The sequence below is a fragment of the Pelodiscus sinensis genome, chromosome 29 (genome assembly GCF_049634645.1).
Source record: "Pelodiscus sinensis isolate JC-2024 chromosome 29, ASM4963464v1, whole genome shotgun sequence".
Lineage (NCBI taxonomy): Eukaryota > Metazoa > Chordata > Testudines > Trionychidae > Pelodiscus > Pelodiscus sinensis.
In genome coordinates, this window is record NC_134739.1 from 10,095,611 (window position 1) to 10,117,437 (window position 21,827).

At 52.0% G+C, this 21,827-nt stretch overlaps 1 protein-coding gene and 1 long non-coding RNA gene across 3 annotated transcripts; one reads left to right on the forward strand and one right to left on the reverse strand.

The window, feature by feature from the left end:
• Positions 1-3,446: 3,446 nt before the first annotated feature.
• LOC112544311 (uncharacterized) lies at positions 3,447-13,772 on the reverse strand. 2 transcript variants are annotated; one of them, XR_012898025.1, is made up of 3 exons: positions 13,432-13,772; positions 10,304-11,747; positions 3,447-4,568 (listed from the first exon to the last, which is right to left on the reverse strand). It is a non-coding gene; the product is annotated as an uncharacterized LOC112544311 (long non-coding RNA). The 2 variants fall into 2 exon arrangements; XR_003087646.2 differs by lacking the exon at positions 13,432-13,772 and having other exon boundaries at positions 10,304-13,424.
• Positions 13,773-13,885: 113 nt separating this feature from the next.
• LOC102453866 (keratin, type I cytoskeletal 14-like) lies at positions 13,886-20,830 on the forward strand. Its single transcript, XM_006114298.4, has 8 exons — positions 13,886-14,508; positions 16,414-16,496; positions 17,379-17,535; positions 18,343-18,504; positions 18,597-18,722; positions 18,827-19,047; positions 19,691-19,722; positions 20,474-20,830. Exons 1-8 carry the CDS (start codon positions 13,978-13,980, stop codon positions 20,569-20,571), a joined length of 1,410 nt encoding a protein of 469 aa, XP_006114360.1. The 5' UTR covers positions 13,886-13,977; the 3' UTR covers positions 20,572-20,830.
• Positions 20,831-21,827: the final 997 nt, after the last annotated feature.

A 21,827-nucleotide genomic window follows, 5' to 3' on the forward strand; every position in this document is an offset into this window, starting at 1 on the left:
GCCACGCTTTGCAGGACTTAGCCCGTGTAAGGCTCCGAGCCCACGTGGGCTGGCCTGTCCCTGCCGCCCCGGGGGGACGGATGCCAGTTTCATTCCTTCCCCGGGAGACGTGGTAACACAAGCTCCCTGTCAACCGTCCCCTTCTCCCTAAGGCCGGGGCTTCTGCCATGGCCCGTTCCCATTCCCGAGGGTTCTGCCGGGCAGGCTGTCTGTGGGGCGCCCCCCAAGCCACGCACATCTCTTCCCCGCCCCGAGGCTCCCTGCTCTCAGCAGCCTTTTCCCAGCCCTCTCACAGGGCAGCCAGCTGGGACCCCCACGCCCGGGCTCGCCACAGGAGCCAGCCTGTTCCCTGCCATGCTCTTCTCCCACCCCTATCCCCTGCATCAGCTTCCCTACCTGGGCAGTGTCTTGCTTTTATAATCCCTGAGCCTCAGCTGGGAGACAGCAAAACAGGCACAGGTGAGGCTGGGCCCAGCTCCTTTCAAGGGTCAGCCAAGCCCGGACGGACAGGCAAGGCTAGAACTCCAAGGGGGGGCAGGTGTCTAGGTCTGATCCTCAGCCTCCTGCCCAACAACCACCTAACCCTCTAGGCACCTGTTTCCAGGGTGGGGCTGCATGCACAGCTGCCCCAGGCCTGATGCTGCTGAGGGTTTGCACCTGGCAGGGTCCTCCACCAAGGCATTTCCCTGCTCTCTTGCCTGCAGGGGCCTAGTGCTTGCCAGCTCCGGCCCCTCTTTGCCCACAGCTGAAGCGGGGATGGTGGAGCTGCCCCCCTTATTGCTGCTGGCCCATCGGTTAGCGTCCCCAGGTTCAAATCCCCCCTCTGCCTGGTCCAGAGCAGGGTCCTGACTGGAGGTTTTCCCTCTACTTAGTGACTGCTCCAAGCCCGGGACAGCTGGCTCTTGGCCTCCTGGTGGGACGCTTCCACTCGGTGTAAAACTCAGCGATCCCTGGGGCCAGAGTGAGCAGGAAAATGACTCGATGGGCTAGAATCATAGCACCCTAGAACTGGAAGGGACCTCGAGAGGTCATCGAGTCCAGTCCCCTGCCCTCATGGCAGGACCGAGCACCACCTAGACCATCCCTGACTGGTGTCTGTCCAACCTGCTCTTCAGTATCTCCAGTGATGGAGATTCCACAATCCCCCTTAAAAAAAATAAAATTAAAAAAATTTAAAGGGCCAGACCCCTGCAGCGCAGAGGATGCTTTTGACACTGTGAGCTGGGGGTTATGAGCCCAGACACCACTTCTGTGCCGCTCTGCCGGGGGCTCCCATGAGCATTCAAGCATTTTGCACCCAATGGAGCAGCTTTCCCTGGAGAGCTGGAGGCGCCTTCCCTGGAGCCCAGAGCAGGGGAGCTGAGCCCAGGTTGCAGCTTTGAATCCGGCGGAGCGGGAATTCGATCCGTCAGTGCTGTGACTGGGTCCACCCTGTGAGAATTCCCAGCTCTGGCTCCCCCTCTGGCCCGGAGGTCCATGCCTAGCGGCCTTTGAGAGGTTGTGCTCAGGCCACGCCCCTCTCCCTGGCATTTCCCTGGCTGGCAAGTTGAGGTGGCTCCCAGCTGAGCCCCCCAACTTCGGTGGGTCTCTAACGCGCCCCTGACTCGGGGCTAAGAGTTGGGTCTTTGCAACGCTGCACCCAAGGGCCCTTAGTGTGTTGGACTCAGAGGGCCATGTGCGCTGGCAGGAAGTAGGATCAAATCACAAAGATCCTTAATGTGCAAGCCTTGGACGTAGGCTGGCCACCGCCTATGCAGGGCTCTCAAAGTCCTGGCCCACGGGCCATCTCCAGCCCCATCCAGCTGGTGAAATATGTTGAAAAAGTTATTGAATTGGACCCACGTGACTACCAGCTTGGGGACTCACCCAAGCTCACGGCTTCCAGCAGCATCCAAGCCCCCACTGGCCACACGCTCCCAGCTGCGGAGGGTGCCGCTTGGTCCGGGAGACTGTGCTGGCTCCTCCCACTGCAACGTAAACTGCACAGGCCAGAGAACCACACTAGCTGAGGGGCTTCTGCAGCCAGTGGAGCGGGGCTGGGGGGTTTTGCTTTTGGTTACCCCCGGCGGGGGCAGCCGGGATCCCAGTGCAAAGGTGCGGCTATACGTGTGGGGTTGCGGGGGAAAGGAGGAGGAGGTGCTCCCCAGCGTGAGGACCTAGGGGTGTGAAGGTGACAACTCCGTTTCCGGTCTTTTGTAAGATCCTGGGCTCTGTCCGGGCTCCTGGACACAGGGGGAGACTCAATCAACATGCATGTCCTGTATTGCTAGCCCCAAGAGCTCAAAACTCAAGCGCTCCCTCACCCCCCAAAAGAGCATGGCTTCCTGAACTCAGATACAATACACTTGGGGATCTTTTTATTTGGCCTCTGGGGTTTGAGGTCTTTGGCTGAACTCAGGGCCCGTTTTCTACCTTTTCTCGATAAACCTTGGGACCTAAAGTCTTCCTAAAAAAAAAAAAAAAAAAGAAAAGAACGAGGCAGCTGAGATGCTCTTTTAATACCCTACACCTGCAACCAAGCATAACCTACTAAGTCAGAGCAATCACAGTTGACAGAGGTGCATGAGGCATCAGGCAGTGAAGTTCCTAGATCTGGCTTAATTCCAGCAACATGGCTGGGGCTTTCCAGGGGGAAAAAAAAGCCTCAATTATCAGGAGGCTTGTGATCAAAGCAGTAGAGTTGGCATCACTGATATCTGGGCAGTTTCACAACATGAATGAACTGTTTCACGGCTTACGCCTGCGGGAGGCTCTGCACACACCTTCCCCGGGCCACAGGGACGTGGCAGCAGCTGTGTGGAGAGAGGAGTTGGATGCCGCTCTAGCCTCAGTGCTCTATGGTGGTGGCATCAGAGGCCACCGCTGGGTTTAAAATGGTCTGGGGGCAGCAGGTAGGGCCAGGGGATGTGTGGGGAGGGAGGGAATGCACAGATCCCCCTCCCCAGAGCCCTGCCAGGACGGGGTGCCCACTGGCGTGCTAGGGGGATTGGAGGACTGGCACTGGCTCTAAGGTAAATTGAGTCTGAGACCCCAACCCATTGGTCAGAAAGCCCCTCTGTGGTATAGATCAGTGTTTCTTAACCAGTGGTACAAGCACCCTTAGGGGTACTCGAGAGAAGTCTGGGGGGTACGTCCACACAACTGCAATGTGGAGAAAACTGACTTTTTGTTTTAAGGTTTACAGCGTTTTATTATTTTTGTACCTTTTACACCCCAAAGTTTCATTGCCCGCCCGGCTACGATTAAGTTGTTTAAACAAATGTGTGGCAATGGTAGAAAAAAATGGTGTGTCTGAAAACTGTAGGTACTGCGTGTCCGTATAATTTTTTTAAAGGGGTACTTTATAAAAAAAGGTTGAGAAACACTGGTATAGATGACACCCTGAGATGCACAGGGAGCGGGGGGTATCATGGCTTTCTCTGTGTTGAAGCAAAGGCTTCCCTCTGTTTTGGCAGCTAACAAACAGCTTTATTGATCAATAAGGCAAAGTGAGCCAAACCTGACCCCAGCAGAGCCGGGCCCAGTAAGGCTGGCTAATACAATCAAACCTAGTATCTTTATACCCTTAACCAAACAAATCTGTCAGGATATCCAATTACAGAAATCATCAATTAAACTTAGAAAAGCGAAGCCTTATCAGCAAGGATGGTGGGCAGGTACTAGGGAGTAAGGCTCCCTTAATCAGCTCAATTAACACAGTCCAATAGCTCGTCTTGCAGGCCTCTGTCCTGGGGTAACAGAAAGTTCACTCTGGTCTACGTGCAGAAGCAGAAAGCTGAAATGGTTTTTGTTATACAAGATGGCTTCTAGCTAAATACGAAAACGGTTTCCACATCTGGGGTATATGGCATTGGCGACTGAGACAGCCCCCTGGATGAGGTAGAACATTAGTCTGGGGCAGGACACTGGACTACATGGAGCTCTGGACTTCTCTGGGCTGCTGGGCCAGACAGACCCGTGTGTGCGCCACACTGGCCCAGGATAGCAGCACTGAAATTCCTCTCACCCGGCCACGGGCTGTTTCCTGCAACGGTGAGCCCAGGTGTGGAGAGAAAGCCGGAGCTGATTCCAGAGACGCTGCCGCCACAGGCCAAGCCACAGTGACCGCGATGGGGCCGAAGCCATGGGCTGTGCTGCAGCAGAAACCAGGCGCTGAGCTAACCCGGAGAGCGAGTCAGGCTCCGAGAGGCTAATTGCACCGTCGCAGGCCCCTGTCTGGCAGCGTGGCCTCGTTTCCCCTTTTGAAGTCTTGCAAATAATCAGTGGCGCGCTGAGGTGAGGCTGGGAGCTGCAGCCAGAAGCCCTGCAGGGCACGGCCCAGAGAGCAGGGAGGGGAGAGTCTCTGCACCCCTGGGGAGGAATTCCCGGTGTGTGGCCATTATGCAAGGCACGCTGGGGAGTGCAGAGAGGGCAGCCAGCCAGTGGAGCGAGGGGATGAGCGTTCCCAAAATGCGGAGAGGAACTGCAACGAGAGTTGCTCGAAGGACGAGTGGGAACCGCTGGAGCATGTCGGGCTGATGTTGTTGGGATCGTGACACTGGCACCATAAAACAGGTTCCCAAACGCACCTTAACAGGAGGCAAAATGATTGTCGTAACACGGGAGGGCTCATAACGTCTAGCTACAGGAATTCCTGTGGGCAGGGCAAGGCAGGGGCACCTCAGTGATGCACAGGGGACAGTAGCACAGAAGGTGAGATGCTGATAAAGGCTTGCGCCAGGTTGGAAGGAGCTTGGGGTTCAGCGGGTAAATGCTCTTTCCTGTCCGTTCCCAGCCCTGGGACACTAACTCAAGGTGCCTTGGAGTGTGTTTATGTACCACCGACATCTAGTATAAGTGTTTTACCACACAAGGCACAACTAGCCCGTGGAAGTCAATGCCACTCACTATCCCCGAGGCCAAGAAATTAGCGGGATTCCAAAAGGACTGGACATTAACGAGAAAACCCAGCATTATAGTGCCAAGCATTAGAAAACACTGATTTTTGAAAGGGATCTGAACCCATCTGTTTCAGGGCATGAGCACCCTCGACCTGAAAGGTGTTAGGATGAAACTTCCCCAGTGGGCAGGTTAGTCCCTAATAACCCACTGCCTCATGAGCAGCTGATGCTGGCTCCAGTCAGAGACCGCAGATTGCGTGAGCTGGACTTGCCTGACGCTGCCTGGAGGTTCCTGGGCGAACTTTCTACAGTCTAGATCAGAAGCAAGTAAGATTCTCCCCCGAGCAGGAGCTTATGCACTGCAGTGCCCTGTAGCCCCAAACAGCCTTGGTCAGGGTCAGATTGCATGGGCAAACCCAGCCAGCTGATCAGATCCGGAGAGTTTCCAAACCCCGTAGCAAGTGGAGTGTCAGGTCCTTCAACCTTGCTCTAAGCCGGGTGGTCGTCCTAGGCTCGGTTGTTTTGCAGTGGGGGTGAATTTCAGCGGCGAGGGCTCTCTGCAAGTGTGGAAAATTGACACTGAAAAATGAGGTGGGAAATCCCCCAGACTATATTCTGCTAGACAAATGCCACAAATAAACACACTAGGACTCCAGGCTGCTGGCCCCATTGAGGCTACGTTCTGATTCTTTGGCCGTGTCTACCCTGGCAGATGGAAAGTGCTGGCAGTTACGGCGTTGCTCATGGAGTACAGCCGCGACAACGCTGTTGAGTGGCCACACTGTCCGCTGCCAGCGACCACACTTGTGCCACTTGCAGCGCCTTTCGGAGAGGTGCAGTCTGGGTAGCTGTCCCAAAGTGCCTCTTCCTCTTCGGCCACAGGTTGGTGGTAAACTTTCGGGTGAAGAACTAGGAAAAACTATTTCCCTAGGCGGGTGGGGAAGCACTGGGATGGGTTCCTAGGGAGGGGGCAGTATGGGGGCAGGCTGGGTCCTGTCCCAATGCCCCGTCGTGCATCACTTTGCACAAGGAACCCTTGTGCTTCCACCTGCCTTTGGTGCCATCTTTCAATGGCTTCTGTGCTGCGCACTCTGCCTCTTCGCCGGGTGGGGACGGATCCCCAGCTGTTGACTAAAATGCTGGTAGGTCTCATGAACCCATCACGTGTGGCCGTCGAGTCACTCCCGAATCATAGAACCATAGAGCTGGAACAGACCTCAGAAGGTCATCAAGTCCAGCCCCCTGCTCTAGGCAGGACCAATCCCAACTCAATCAACCCGGCCAGGGCTTTTCAAGCTGAGACTTAAAAGCGTCTAGGGATGGAAGCTGCAAAGTGACGAGGAGGAGTCTGAGCAGCGTCTGTATGACTCACAATTTCTTGTGGCGTTCACAGAGGTGCTGCCCACAGTGGAACGGCACCAAGCGGTCGGATCCCATCATTGTGCGAGCCTGGGATGATGAGCGGTGGCTGCAGAATTTTCAGATGAAGAACTAGGAAAAACTCTTTCCCTAGGAGAATGGGGAAGCGCTGGGATGGGGTCCCTGGGGAGGGGGTGAAATCTCCATCCCTAGAGGTTTTTAAGTCCCAGCTTGACAAAGCCCTGGCTGGGATGATTGAGTTGGGATTGGTCCTGCCTTGGGCAGGGGGCTGGACTCGATGACTCCTGAGGTCTCTTCCAGCCCTAGTATTCTATGATTCTAAGAAATCCTGTTTCCGGGGACTATGTGCAGCGCAAGGACACGCAAGCGAGAGCCACTCTGCAGGTGGAGAAGTACGTGGCGATTCCAGGGAGCTTTCACTTGGTCCCCAATCATTTCGGAGTGGCAAAGTTAACCGTTGGACTCATGCTGGTGGAAGTGTGCAGGGCCATCAGGCACATCCTGCTCCAAAAGGCCACAACTCCGGGCAACGTGTATGAAAATTGTGGAGGTTTTGCACAGGCGGGCTTCCCAAACTGCAGAGGGGCAATAGATGGCACGCACACTCCAATTCTGTCACCAGACCACCGAATACATTAACTGCAAGGGATGTCTCCATGGTTCTGCAGGCACGTGTGGACCGCCATGCGCGTTTCACTGACATTAACCCAAGACGGTCTGGAAAGGTGCATGTGGGGACTTTCTTCCCAGACCTGAAGATCATGGGGGGAAAGTGGAAATGCCCATTGTGATCCTTGGTGACCCTGCCTACCCCTTAATGCCATGGCTCATGAAGCCATACACACGGGCTATGTCTACACTGGCATGATTTTCCGGAAATGCTTTTAACGGAAACGTTTTCTGTTAAAAGCATTTTTGCAGAGAAGTGTCGGTGGCCAATCTAGACGCGCTTTTGCACAAAAAAGCTCCGGTCGCCATTTTAGCCATCGGGGCTTTTTTGAGCAAAACAGCACTGTGCTGTCTACACTGGCCCTCTTGCGCAAATGATTTGTGCAAGAGGGCTTTTGCCCGAACGGGAGCAGCACAGTATTTCTGCAAGAACACTGACGATCTTACATGAGACTGTCAGTGGTCTTGTGGAAATTCAAGCGGCCAGTGTAGACAGCTGGCAAGTTTTTCCGCAAAAGCAGATGATTTTGCGGAAAAACTTGCCAGTCTAGACACAGCCAGGGAGCCTTGACTGCAGCAAGGAGCAATTCAGTAACGGGCTGAGCAGGTGCAGAATGACTGTGGAGTGAGTTTTTGGCCGTTTGAAGGCCTGCTGGTGATGTGCAGAGGGGTAGGGGAAAGGGCCAGGACAGCCCTTGCTGTGGCATGGGTGGGGGTATCCCTTGGTGCAGCTGGGCAGGCGCAACCCTTGCAGCAGACTCACAGGGAAATCCCTTGATGCAGCCAGGCAAGGTGCCAGGGAGCAGGAATTTTCATGTGCGCCTGGCCATTATGTGATCTGGGCAGGTGTGAATTGGGGAGAGCACGGGGGGGGGGGGGGGGGGGAGCGGGATGAAAGTTTTACTAATGGCCACACATTACTGCAGCCTGTGTTCAGCCTGGAAGATGTTTCACTGCTTAGGGTGAGCAGGGAAGTGAAGGCAGGTCGTTTACTTGACTGCAGGTTCCATACATGGTTTGTCTTTGCGCAACGATGGTCCCCTCCCTCCCCTGGTGATGGCCCAGTGAGGAGGGAATGTCAGACGGCAGGGGTCAAATACTACGTTTGCTCTGAGAAGGGTGGCCCAGCAGCTGCACGAAGCTTTGGGTGAGGACTGAGAGGCAGGTTACCGAGACGTAAGAGATTGCATCAACGTTTGTTTGCCGTCTGACTAACCCTTTGCTGGTAGCAGCATCACACCGAACTCAGCCTCCTTTCTGTAACCCTCCCACTCCTGGCAAGCTGCTTCCTAACCCCCTTCCCAGGTGCATCAGCCGCAGCCTCCGAGAGCTGCAAGTGGTTCGCCTCTTCGGGGGTACAAGACAGCTCCTGGCTGCAAGCCTCTATGGATGCCAAGTCCTCCTCTGGCTCTGAGTCCCTCTCCTCTTTAGCACGCTCAGCCACAGTTTCCTCCTCCTGGATTGGTACACGGCCGGATGCCCCTGAACTCCTGAGCTGTCCACCCAAGTCTTCAGAGTGGATTTGTAGGGGTTGCCTACAAATATATCATCCAGCTCTCTGTAGTACCTGCAGCCATTTTGAATTCTGTTGGTCTCTGACTGTCTTGCAGCACACCCATGTACCACGGAACTCAGTTTAAGAAACACTGAGGTAGCAGGATGACCATGGAGCAATGGGATCGGGAAACCTGCATCATGTGACGCCGCCTGCACCATGCGGCATTGCAAACCCTTCCCAAAGCACCCTGTGGCCAGTTGCACAGTGGGACAGCTCCCACAATGCACTGCTCTCGGTGGCCTTGCAAGAGCTGCTCATGTAGACATGCTCCGCAGTCACAAGGGGAACAGTGTGGAGACACAGCACTGGTTTCCCTGCAACGCTCCTCTATAGTGGGTCCGGCTGTGTCACACAAGCAGGTATAGGAGGGCTGAAGGAGATGCCTATACTCAAGGTTGGTCACCATTTCATTTGTATTATTGAAGTAAGTGCGGTAAACGAGCGCTGCTCTTTAGAAGCAGAGAGTAAGACTCATTTCCCACCCTGAAGAACTTACGCTGTAACTGACAGTGACAGTTCCATGACTACGAGGGCAAAAGATTTGCAGCACATGAATGGGAACAGCTGGAGTTCTCATCTGGAGGTTGGTTGGTGCCGGATATGTCACCTATCTCCCAAGCAAAGACAAAATAATTGTCGATCTGTGCATTTCCCCTCCCTTTGGAGGAGGCCACTGAACCGGAGGAGTAACTCATTGAACTGAACTCATTGAACTCACAGCTGTGAATCACCGAGAATCGTTCACACGCACCCACTGCAGTGACAGGGATTCTTCAGCGCATGTTGCAACGGGCAACGGAGATGCAAGAGCCAGGCAGTTGCCCCTCTCTGTCAGAGAGGGAGGGAAGGAGTAGGCAGGGGACAGATAGGCTCTTTATGGCATGTTGATCCTGGGTGGAGATACGGTTGAAGGGCATGTTCAGGGCTCGACAAATCAGTGAATCTACTCACCCGTGGCGAGTAGATTTCAGCTGGTTGCCTCGTTCACCGGCAGCGCGCACATGCGCAATGAGGGTCTTGCACATGCGCAGTGCGGGGCTGGCGAGTAGATTTCGTTGTGGTTTGTCAAGTCCTGGGCATGTTGATAGGGGAAGAACCCTCAGGGTGCTATCCCTTACTGTTCTGCAAACAGCCCCTCAACATTTGAAGAAAAAAGAAGCATGCTGAGAGCCAAAGGGCTGATGTGGCATTAAGATAAGACGTTTCCGAGGGGTAGTCGAGTGAGTCTGTAAGGGTGTGTCGTGAAAAGAAGCATAAAGGATCTGCCGACAAAGGGTTCTGGGGTCAGCAGATCCCCGTCTAGATTGCTGCTCTGTACCGACAAAAAACTGATCGGCACAGCGCGGCGGCCGTTTTGATTTAAAAGAAGTGGTGATAATTTAAATCATCGCTTCATTTCCCTTTGTCGTCCTGCCTCATCGACATGGCTCCATCGACGGAGCCATGTAGTCTAGACACACCCTAACAGAAAACACTTAAAAAACAACCAATAGTCCTGCCACACCTTTGAGACTAACAAAAAATGTAAATGAGCTTCCGTGGGCACAACCCACTTCTTCAGATGACTGGAGTTTAAGGGGTCCAAGCAGGGCCGGCTTTAGGAAGTGCGGGGCCCAATTCAAACCATTTCGACGCGGCCCCAGCAGCCAGGATATTTTGTTGACCAAAAAAAAAAACCCAGCACACACACACACACACACACAAAAGTCACAGCCCCTTTAAATCTCCAGCTACAGGGCAGAATCCCACCTTCCCACCAAACCCAGGGGCCAACTCCTGCTCCTGCAGTGCAGGGAGATCCCTGCGCTTGACTCACCCCTCATGCGGTGCACAGAAGCCGCCACGCTCCTCCGGGGCCGAGGCCCCCTCCCGCAGCACGCCCGGCATGCCAGCACACTTCCGGATTTAGGGCACGGGGCCCTCTTGCTAAAGCCGGCCCTGGGTCCAAGTTCCAAGTAAATAGCAGAGAAAGGGAGGGGATGGGGAGAGAAAGGAAAGGTTAAAAACCAGTCAGTTAGGCTACGTCTACACTGCGAGTTTTTGCGGCAGAAAATATGCTAATGAGGGACTCCTTAGCATAAGTCGTGATCTCATTAGCATATTTTCTGCTGTTGAAGCAGTGTAGCCGCTTCTGGTTTTGTGCACAAACCCTGTTTTGTGCAAGAGCCTTATGCCTTATCCACTGCCCCACTGGAGAAGTCCCCCTCAACCTCCCTACATTCGGAGAGGCATAAGGCTCTTGCACAAGACGGGTGTTTCTGTGCAAAACGGAAGTGGCTACACTGCTTCTTTTTGCGCAAAACCCCCTTGCGCAAAAAGAAAGGGCAGAAAATATGCTAATGAGATCGTGACTTATGCTAATGAGTCCCTCATTAGCATATTTGCTGCCACAAAAGCTGGCAGTGTACACAGAGCCTTAGAGTTTCCATGCTAAATGAAGCTGACAGGGTTCTAAGTACGCTTAAGTATCTGGTGTTTGGCCTTAATGTTCAGACTTAGGCCAACATGTGTATTCTAGGTCCTAAAGGATAAGAACAGAGCTGGCCTTACAATTTGCAAGACCCCAGCCTATCTGGGATGGGGAAAAGCATCAGGCCTAAAATAGCGGTTTCCTTCCTGGTCCAGAGACAGAACTACTTTGGTTCCACAGCCTCCTTCTCCATTTCCACATGATTTCCCTCCCCCTCCACTCCAATCCTAACGGCAGGGGATGGGTTGGTCGATGAGGGTGTGGGGGAATGAAAATGAGCCGCCCCCACCAATCACGTGTCATGGTTTTGCTTACTGCCCGACTTGGAAGTTTTCCTTCAGTGCCTTTTAACTGTGGCTCTCAGAAGAGGGAAGATTTCCTGCCAGAGCCCGCCCAGCTGGGACGGGGCTGTACAGTACGGGCCGGCTGAGACGTGTGCCTCAGTTTGTATCAGGCGAACAGTTTAGCTGTTGTGTAGGGGCTGCTATGAGCAGACCCTAAATAGGAGCCTGGACAGACACCAAACCAACATGCCGTACTCACACCTTGGTATGTTACTGGCCGGCAAGCTCTGCAGTTCTTCACGGAGGCCTGGCACTGAGAAGTGGAGCAAAGCTCTGGCATTTCCATTCCTGCCTTTCCCTGAGACTTCCTCCGTGTAACTGAGCCACTTTGTTCAGGATCTGCCCTTTAGCTCGAGATTTGCAACTGGTGCGTCTTCTAGTCGTTTCTCCAGGCTGTGCGTATCACTGAACTGCACTCCCCAGGGAAAGGGCATCTCCAGTTGTTTCTAATCAAACAATTTCAAGCAGAGGTTCCTGGTCCATCATCATTTCTACCACTCAGGCCCTTACGCTGAACTGTGCGATTCCTTGCTGAGTCCCAGAACATCTAAGTAATTATTTCATTTTCCTTCCCAGGAGAGAACCCTGTTCCCCGTCATGTGCTCTCTTGCTGCTCCTCTGTATCTAACCTGAGGGAGGAGATAACATCTGCTAAGTGCTTCTTGTTGGAACACTCCGATACCATCTCCTGCACTGTTATTTGTTTTATCTCAAGTGGCAGGAGAGAGCCTCCTGGCAAAGTAAAACCAGAGCAGAGAAGGAAACAGCGCCCTGATCCTCGCCTGGTTTTCCTGCTGCTTCTTCACACCACTAGCTGCCCAGTACGGTTGTTATACTCACAACCCAGAATCCCTTCATAGCAGATTACAGGAGTGGCTCCTCTCTTTTCAGATGGCTTTGTTGCTTCATGAGTACATGGGCTTTCAGCCCTGCCCTGCTTTGTCAAAACTGTCTGCTTCCCGCTGACTGCTTAGCATCCAGGTGCTTTGTACCAGTGCAAACACCGCCCTGGACCGATCCCACTCTCTAAAATAACCTCCAGTTCCCTTGCTAAATTTGCCTGGAAAGCAGTCCCTTGTGATTGCAAATGAGCTGAAATGCAAATTTGTACAGAAATACAAAGGAAAACTGTCCATTCACCTCCCCAAGGAGCAGCATGCAATGTGGCCGGAGAGCTGGAATCTAACGTTGTATCAGTTTAAAACACAGTTGCACATTCACTCCCAGAGGACTAGATTCTGCCTTAGAAGGGCACCAGTGCCTACGTCTACCCTGTGGGCTTCTTGCGCAAGAAGCTTTTTGTGGAAGAGATCTTCCGCAAAATCATCTTGCGCAAGAGCATGTCCACACTGCAAAAGTGCATTGGACAAGCGATGCGCTTTTGTGCAAGAGAACATCCAGTCTGCATGGATGCTCTCTCGAAAGAAAGCTCCGATTACTATTCGCAGAACAGCCAGCAGAGCACCTATGCTTTTTTTCGATTGGCTCTTTTTGCGCAAAAACCCCGTCGCCTGTCCACACACACCTTTTTGTGCAAGAACTCTTGGGCAAAAAGGGGTTATTCCTCATAGAAAGAGCACCCTATCCCCTGAGCCACAAGGAAACCCACCCCACCTCTTGGTCATCCCTTATATCCTGTGTTGGCAGTCTGGTAGCAGGGCTAGAACCCACCACCCTCCACAAATGCCCTATCCCCTAAGCCACACAGGAACCCACCCCACCAAACTACCTGCAGGACCACCCTTATATCCTGTGGTGGTAGTTCGGCTGCTCCTGGGACAAAGATAGACCCTGCCATCCTCTGTATCCTAGGCAAATGCCATATCCCCTGAGCCACAGGGAAACCTACACTACAAAACCCCCTCTGTTCTTTTGATTTACTGTAAATTTACTTTCACAAAAATGCGCTTGAGGTGTGGATGCGCCACAGGATTTTGCATCAAAACAGCCGTTTTGGCGCAAAAACCCTGTAATGTGGACGTAGCCAGACTGACGTTCATCTACGTCTTTCCAAGCCCATCTCTGACTGAGTCAACATTGGTAGAAATTCTCAGTGGGAACAGACTGTGGAGCTTCAGTATTTTTGTCCTGCCAGCCTGAGAGAAGTTTTCACTGTGGCCTGGTCTCTACCTGTGTGGTGGATAACCACTTCAGGGGGCTTGTGCTTGTGGTCTGATCCAAATCGAGGATTTGTTCCCACAGCAACTTTCACAACCAGATTTGTAAATATTTCCACTTGATGTAAGCTGGATTCGCTCTCTGCGAAACTGCCGGGTGGAGTCGGTCTGTCTGCTGTAACACTGTAACATTGCAAAGGTATGTTAAAGTGTGGCCTTGAGCCATGAGCCTGCTATGCTGATTGCACCTCACCCTTCCCCGGGGAACACAAAGCAGACGTAAAGGGCGCCTGGGTGAGCTAAACCATTTTGAGTGAGTATGTGACAAAAGCATGAACAGATCAAGGAGAAAAACGATGACTCTGGAAGTTGGCTCAGACTCGAGGGTGATGAAAACCCTGGGGAATGTATGAGAGAAACAAGGACCTTGCAGCGGCAACGCCCCCCGTTGCAGGTATAAAAGGAGCCTCCGAGTCAGGGGAAGTTAGCAGCACTCTTCTTCTTTCGTAGCTGAGCTGGGTGACTGTTTTGGGCTTTCGATCCTCCACTGCCTTTCACCATGGCCACCAGCGTCAGGCAGTACTCCTCATCCACATCCCTCAAGAGCGTAGGAGGCTTAGGGGGCTTAGGAGGTGGCTCCTCACGGGTTTCCTCCGTGCATCTTGGTGGTCCATACAGAGCCCCAAGTCTCCACGGGGGATCTGGTGGCTATTCTGTCTCCTCTTCTAAGTATGTCTCTGGGGTAGGAAGCAGCATGGGTGGTGGCTATGGTGGGAGCTACTGCAGTGGCTTTGGAGGTGGCTATGGGGGTGGCCTTGCTGGTGGCCTGGGCAGTGGCATGGGCAGTGGCCTTGGAGGTGGCTTTGTGTGCGGCTTTGGTGGTGGTGATGGCATCCTCCCTGCGGGTGAAAAGGAAACGATGCAGAACCTGAACGACCGCCTGGCTACCTACCTGGACAAGGTGCGTGCCCTGGAGGACGCCAATTCCGATCTGGAGATTAAGATCAAGGAGTGGTATAAGAAGCAGGGACCCGGTCCTGACCGTGACTACAGCCCCTACTACAGGACAATTGAAGACCTGAAGAGCAAGGTAGGACACGCTTGTTAAAAGAGTCTGATGTCTCAAGCCTGAGACTTTTCATTACCCTGGCACAGGGGCACTGAATGAGACGTTTTCACCGTACATGCTAGGAAGCACAGGCCTTCCGAATGTCGCATGTGCAGGTGTCAAAGATGAGGATGGAGTAATTGATCAACTTCAGTTGTTTAATTACAGTCCTCCAGAAAGAACAAATCTCTCTTGGATTTCTTACTATTTGACTCTCTCATGAACCAGACGTAAAGAGCAGTGTAGCCACAGCGGAATCTCAGACCGTGACCTGTGTTGCTAAGACAGTAGCTTGAATACTCTCTTAAGCAAGCTCATCTGTAGCAAGCCAGGAAATCCTCAGTAGTCACAGAATCAACGGATACCCCTTTCGCTCCCTTGTGCTAAGCTGAGTGTGGAGGGTTAAAAAGGAAAAGATCAATTAATTCCCCAGCCTTCTTACTGGAATGATCACTGCGAGGCCTGACTTGTTCCATGATGTCAAAACCAGTTGCATTTGGAGCAATTTCTTTTGCCTCTCCAGGGGAAAGCCCAAGGTTGATTTTCTCCCTCCCCTTCTGTCATTACTGCTCGTTTACAAACCGTCATTAGTAAACAGAGGGGAAATCTGAGGGAAGCAGAAGCAGCCTCGGCAATGCAGGGGCAGGAGCAAACCAGACACATTATTTCCCCTTCCTCTCACTGGCACCTCTCTGATGTGCCTGGCTTGGAGTTCCTCTCTCTGCAGCCATCGGGTGGATTCTCTGTGCCTGCGCACGCAGCACAAAAATCACATATAATCAGCACTTGCTCGCTACACTTTGTTCATCTTCTGCAAGGACCCTGCTCTTAGGAGCGAGTGAGAATGAGCTTCACTGCAGAACAGGCTTTGCCATACACGAGCTCAACGTGCGACTACTAGTATTGCTCGGGGCAGCCACCGATACCTGGTGTTTCCTGAGGATGACTAGTGCGTCTTCCCCCCAGGATTCCTGGTATGGCAATTGCACACAGCAGTACATGGGGTGGGGCAGGGAGGGGAAGAGGGTCAGATCTTTCTTGAACTCTGTGGGATCAGCAAATGCCTGGAGGTATGACACAGTCAGTGACCTTATCAGGTCTTGCACATACTGAGATGTTATCCTGCTGCCTTTTGCAATTCATCCTGAGGGATAAGCAGGAAAGGGAGACTGCTTAGTCTAACTCAGTAGAGCTGCCCTTCTCCATGTACAGCGAGGTAAATCCCTTTCTACAGGAAAAACTTAAACAAACGAATAGTCCTGCAGCACCTTAGAGGCTAACTAAACATGTCAATGGTGCTACGAGCGAAAGCCACAACCCACTTTTTTAGATGAATGGAGTTTAAGGGGTCCAAGTTCCAAATAAATAGCAGAAAGTTCTTGGCCCCATTAAATTCCATTCATCTGAAGAAGTGGGCTGTACCCACAAAAGCTCATGATACCATCGACATGTTTTGATGGTCTCTAAGGGTACATTTACACTGCAACATTATTTCAAATTAACTAGCATTATTTCGAAATAACTTATTTTGTGTCTACACTGCCGGGGCAGTTATTTCGAAACAATGTTGGAGGACTTCCTCAATGTACGAGGAGGAAGGGAAGTCGGAGGGAGTGCTCTATTTCGAAATCACTGCTGTGTAGTCGCTCTCAGTTTTGAAATAAGCGATGCAATTGACGTAGCTCAATTTGCGTCGCTTATTTCGAGTTAAGTCCTGCTCTGTAGATGCACTCTCACAGACTAACCTGGCCACCCCTCTGAAACATCTCTACAGGGAGTTCAGTGCTGTGCCTGACCTTCTCCAAGCATTTTCCCTTGCTTGGATCCCACAATCAGCCACAGGCTGTTGAGGCTTCTTTCCCACTTGCTCTGTTGCTCTTTCCCCAGATCCTTGCTGCCACTGTCGACAATGCCAGGATCCTCCTGCAGATTGACAATGCTAGGCTGACGGCCGATGACTTCAGAACCAAGTAAGTGCTGCTCCCCTGGGAACGGGATCCGTATGGGGATCTCTTTGTGCGTGTCCAGCTTCCTCACATGCACCACGACTGGAAAAGAGGGCGAGTTCCTCTCCAAGAACATAAGAATGGCCATCCTGGGTCAGACCAAAGGTCCATCTAGCCCAGTATTCTGTCCGCTAACAATGGCCAATATCAGATGCCCCAGAGGGAGGGATCACAACAGGTGATCCCTCCCCTGTCTCCCACTTTCAGAGAAACAGAGGCTAGGGACACCATTCCTACCCATCCTGGCTAATAGCCATTGATGGACCTAACCTCTATGAATCTATCTAGCTCTTTTTTGAACCCTGTTAAAGTTCTAGCCTCCACCACGTCTTCTGGCAAGGAGTTCCACAGGTTGACTGTGCGCTGAGTTCAGAAAAACGTCCTTTTGTTTGTTTTAAACCTGCTGCCTATTACAATGGGAGCTTCCTCTTCATTACCAATGAGACAACCGAGACAGGCAGGCAAGCCCATTAGCAAGCAAGGCATTTCATACAAATGTGCCTTCTGCCCAGCAATAAGAGACCAAACGCCTGACAGTGCTTGGGAAATGTCTTGCTTCCAGGAGGATCTAACCCTTGATCTAATTTACATCACTCGGAACACACAGGCCTGGGGCAAAAGAGCTAGAGTAATCTAATGGGAGGAGAGCCCTCAGCATGGAGCTGGATACAGAACACGGGCCAAAGCTGCCTGGTAAAGTTACTGGTCTTAGCAGAGACATGACTGGGGCATTGGACACTGCACCTCCCTCACCGGGTGCCACATAGCACAGAGCCTTGGCAGACACTGAAAGGCTGGGGAGGGGAAAAGGGCAGCAGCTCAGCAGCTCCCGTTTTGTGCTTCAAGGTATGAGACGGAGCTGGCCCTGCGCATGAGCGTGGAGGCGGACATCAATGGCCTGCGCAGGGTCCTGGACGAGCTGACCCTGGCCAGAGCCGACCTGGAGATGCAGATTGAAAACCTGAAGGAGGAGCTGGCTTACCTCAAGAAGAACCACGAGGAGGTGAGGACCCCAGGCACAAAGGAGGGGGGTTAGAAGCTGTAGCTAAGGTACAAGGACAGTCAGGCCAATCAGCAAGGCTATTTCTAAATAGTAGGGCATCCGGGGATAAAGAAGTGGGGAATAATTCATTCTGGACGGAGCATGGCCTGTGTAGGTCAGACTCACGCACCACTAATCATTTCAGTAGCTTCCATGGGGCCAGGTCAACACACAGCAACAGAAACCTGCCTCTTGGGTGGTGAAGCCACCTGTTGTCTGGGAGTTAGTCTCTGGACAGGAGCAGCTGAATCCACAAAGGAGATGTCTTACGATGTTATTTTCATTATTTTTCCTTGTTGTCATGCAGGAGGTAGGGTTGCCAGGTGTCCGGTTTTCTCCCAGATAGTCTGGTAATCACGTCTTCTGCCCAGTAAAAAAAAAAAAACAAACAGAAAATACTGGACGGAAGGCTGGTGGGGACATTTTTCCCCTTCCGTGTTTGGGTGGTAGGGGGTGGAGCAGGGGAATTTAAAGGTGCAGCAACCTCTTTTTGTTTTTTTTTGCTTAACAAGTTTGGTGCCCCCCCCCCTTTTTTTTTTCTGCTCAACCAATTTTTTTCCCTGCCATGTTCGGGATTTTTTGTGAAGCATCTGGCAACCCTAAGGGAGGTGTCAGCTAGGGTCACAGCCTCAAGGTGCTGAACAGACACACAGTAAGAGATAAGTGCTTGTCGGAAAAGCCATAATGTGGGAAAACCTCCTTAGATGCACTGTAGGGAGCCTGCACAGGTGAGATGCAGATGAACACAACATGTCTCTCTTGTCACAGGAAATGAATATACTACGCAGCCAGCTGGGTGGAGAGATCACGGTGGAGATGGACGCGGCTCCTGGGGTGGACCTGACCAAGATCCTGGCTGACATGAGAGAGCAGTATGAGAGCTTGGCAGAGAAGAACCGGAAAGAGGCTGAGCAGTGGTTCTACACCAAGGTGAAGAAAAGCACTTGCCACGTACTGATGCCGGTGGCAGGGCTTTGCACACGCAGTGAGTGCAGTAACTAAGTGGTTTCCCCTCGTTCCAGACTGAAGAGCTGAACCGGGAAGTAGCCATGAACACGGAACAGCTGCAGAGCGGCAAGTCAGAGATCACGGAACTCAGACGCACGATCCAGGGTCTGGAGATAGAGCTGCAGTCCCAGCTCAGCATGGTACGGGCCATGGCACCGGCTTCCCAGGGAGACACACCCAAGGGCAGGCACGGAGATGAGCCACCCTCTCACTGAATTCTTTCCTCTCTGTTCTCCATTCTCAGAAAGCCGCTCTGGAAGGCACGTTGGCAGAGACAGAAGCCCGCTACGGCACCCAGTTGGCCCAGCTTCAGGCCCTGATCACTAGCGTGGAGGAACAGCTGGCTGAGCTGCGATGCGACATGGAGCGCCAGAACCACGAGTACAAGATTCTCGTGGACGTCAAGACACGCCTGGAGCAAGAGATCGCCACATACCGCCGCCTGCTGGAGGGCGAGGATGCCCAGTAAGTAACGGGCGTTGATTAGAGAGGGTGCCATGGGGCGGGGCTTGCTGATGGTGACACAGCTAAACAGCTGATTTGCCTGTGTTCTTAGAGGCTCATTTTGATCTAAATAGTCAAGATTCCTAGGTAGCCTTGAAGACCAGCTCAATGATTTATCCCCTGTTACCACCCTCAGTGTGAACAATGTCTTGGGAGGTGTTTATTGTCTGAATTATGGAGTGTAACACAACATTTCCACTGTACACTTGGAGAGGTAGCATCGTCTATTAGCTATGTTAAACCTCTAGCTTTCAGGACTTTTGGGGTCTACTCATGACCCCTTCAGCGATTGCCGGACCCTGGGAAAGTAGTTAATAACAACAACAAATGTCACAGAAGTGTTGAGAGGCTAAGATCATGATTCTAAATCCCTTCCCACCTTAAAAGCCCTTCCAAGATTAAATGTTCTGCTTAAATCGTAACTCTGGAAAATTTCAAGGAGAGGACAATGGGGACATGCCAGTTGACATAATAATGAAATCCATCAGATTTTTGTCAGAATAATTATTTCTCCCCATTAGTGGCCTGTACCTTTCTGATCGCACCATCCCTTCTCCTTCGGTGTATATAGTTCTAATTTTCTCTCTTTTTTCTCCTTTTGCAGCATTGCATCCCAGTACGCCTCTGCACGAGATGGTAAGAATTTGTCTTGTCTGACATGATAGCACATTTCAGCCTCACATTTTAGGCAACCTTCTTTCCATAGGCTCTGATTTGTTAGGCACAAAATTGGAATGACTTGGAATGATTCCTTTGAAATATGGATGAGATGAAGATAAATATTTGTGTAAAATGGAAAATCAGATATGGATTTTGTGACATTCAATTCTGCAGCTAAACTGGCTAAGATAAAACCTCCCAAGGGAGATCAGATCCTTAGGACAGCTGATCAGTTAGCCACTGTGTGACTTGAAGCTTAGCCCTGAATGTAAGAAAAGTCTTGGCTAAAAAGTCGTGGCTAATCACTCACCATTCCAGTCCTTACAAAGAAACCAAACTTCTTATTTTTCACAGAAAAATTCTGCTTTCCAAGGCAACTTTCTTATTTTGATTTTCAGCCAAGACCTTTTCAATTCTCAGGTCTTCAGTGAAAAAAACAAAACGTTTTCCAACCTGCTCTGCCCAATAAGCTCTTTCTTTTCATTCCTGTTCCCTACAAAATCTGGTGTGAAGCACGTCCCCCCTTCACAGTCCAATACAGCCTGTTCTGTTTCGCTCAATGGGAAATTAATTGCTATAGTCATGGACTCACTCCTTTTAAAATTACTGCTAAATTCATTGCTGCGTGTCCTCACTTGCTTAAGATTCTGAAGGATGCCTAATAAGAACACACTTACTGCTGCTTCTCCCCAAGTGATAGTTTCCTTGCTCTTTCTCTCCCTTGTAGCATCCCTGACCACCCGACAAGTCCGCACGATCGTTGAGGAAGTCCAAGATGGAAAAGTGATTTCTTCCCGCGAACAGGTCCATCAGACCGTCCGCTAAAGCTGCACACCGCGCCGTAGGCCCAGTCCTGAACATTGCGGACCCATTGAGATAAAGATTGTCACAGAAAGGAAAGAAGAGTCCACTTGATGTGCTGTAGCTGTAGATGTGTAGCACTGTTGCCAAGGTTGTGTAGGACTGGGCTTCGTGAGTGTGTTCCTGCCTTTTTTATTCCGCCTCTGCCTCCCTCCCCCTTGTCTGAGTGCTCTCCTGTGCTCTGCCCATACGTCAAATAAAGCTTTTCTTCTCATTCATGCAACTACAGTCTCGGCCTGGTCATTCTAGGGACTGACAGAGGCTTGATAGGGGGAGATGGGTGCTGTCAGCAAGGACGGGCAGCTAGAAGAAGGAATTGTTCAGATGGGCCCTACAAGGCACTGCACTCTAGACCCCGAGTGACATGAATGAACACCCCAGGACTAAATAGTAAGGCAAAGAACTAGCAGCTTTATTGCTCATCACCAACCTGGCTGGAGTTCCACAAGTGAACGGGATAAATGGTGTCAGGTGCCGCCCTAAGCTGCAATGGTTTCAAAAGGTGAAACCCGGGACCGACTGCTGTCTCAGAGATGAGCAGGACTGTGCGACAGCCAGGTGGCTCCCACACAGAGGAAGGTGAGAGATGGGGCTTCATCCTCTCACTGGATCTGAGCCAAGGTGAAAGAAAATGAATCACAGACACCATCCTGCCAGATCCCCGCCAACCGGCACCCGCACACATCTGTATTAGTGCCGGCTGCGTTACACAGGCAACACCGGTTGGTGGTGAAATTAACTGGTGCTGCAGATGTGTACGGTACCGCTGGCTGACCGTCTCATTGGACATACAATTCCAGTGTTATCCAGTGCCACTTTACTGGCAACTCGCCGGGTGTTTCCACAGGGTCAGAGAAAGGCAGGCCCCCTGGACAGCCATCAGGGAGTGTGAGACCTGCTCAGGATATGCCCACATGACGTTCGGGGTTTGATCCCCTGGGTCCACTTGTCATCACTGCCCATTCCAGATGCAGTGGCGCACTGAGACACTCCATCTCCACCGGCAGGACCCATCATTCCTGGCAGAGCATTTGAGCTCCCTGGGTGTGTCTGCACAGCAATCCGGGGTGTTACTGCAGCATATGCCTGAGATATTTCCACCGAGCTAGCTCCAGTCTTCAGCTAGGAAGCCACAGTGGCATGGACTGCGCCGTGGGCTAGTAATTGCCTAGAGCCTCAGCCAGCTCGTCCAGCTGCAGCTGCCCACAGTAGGGGAATGT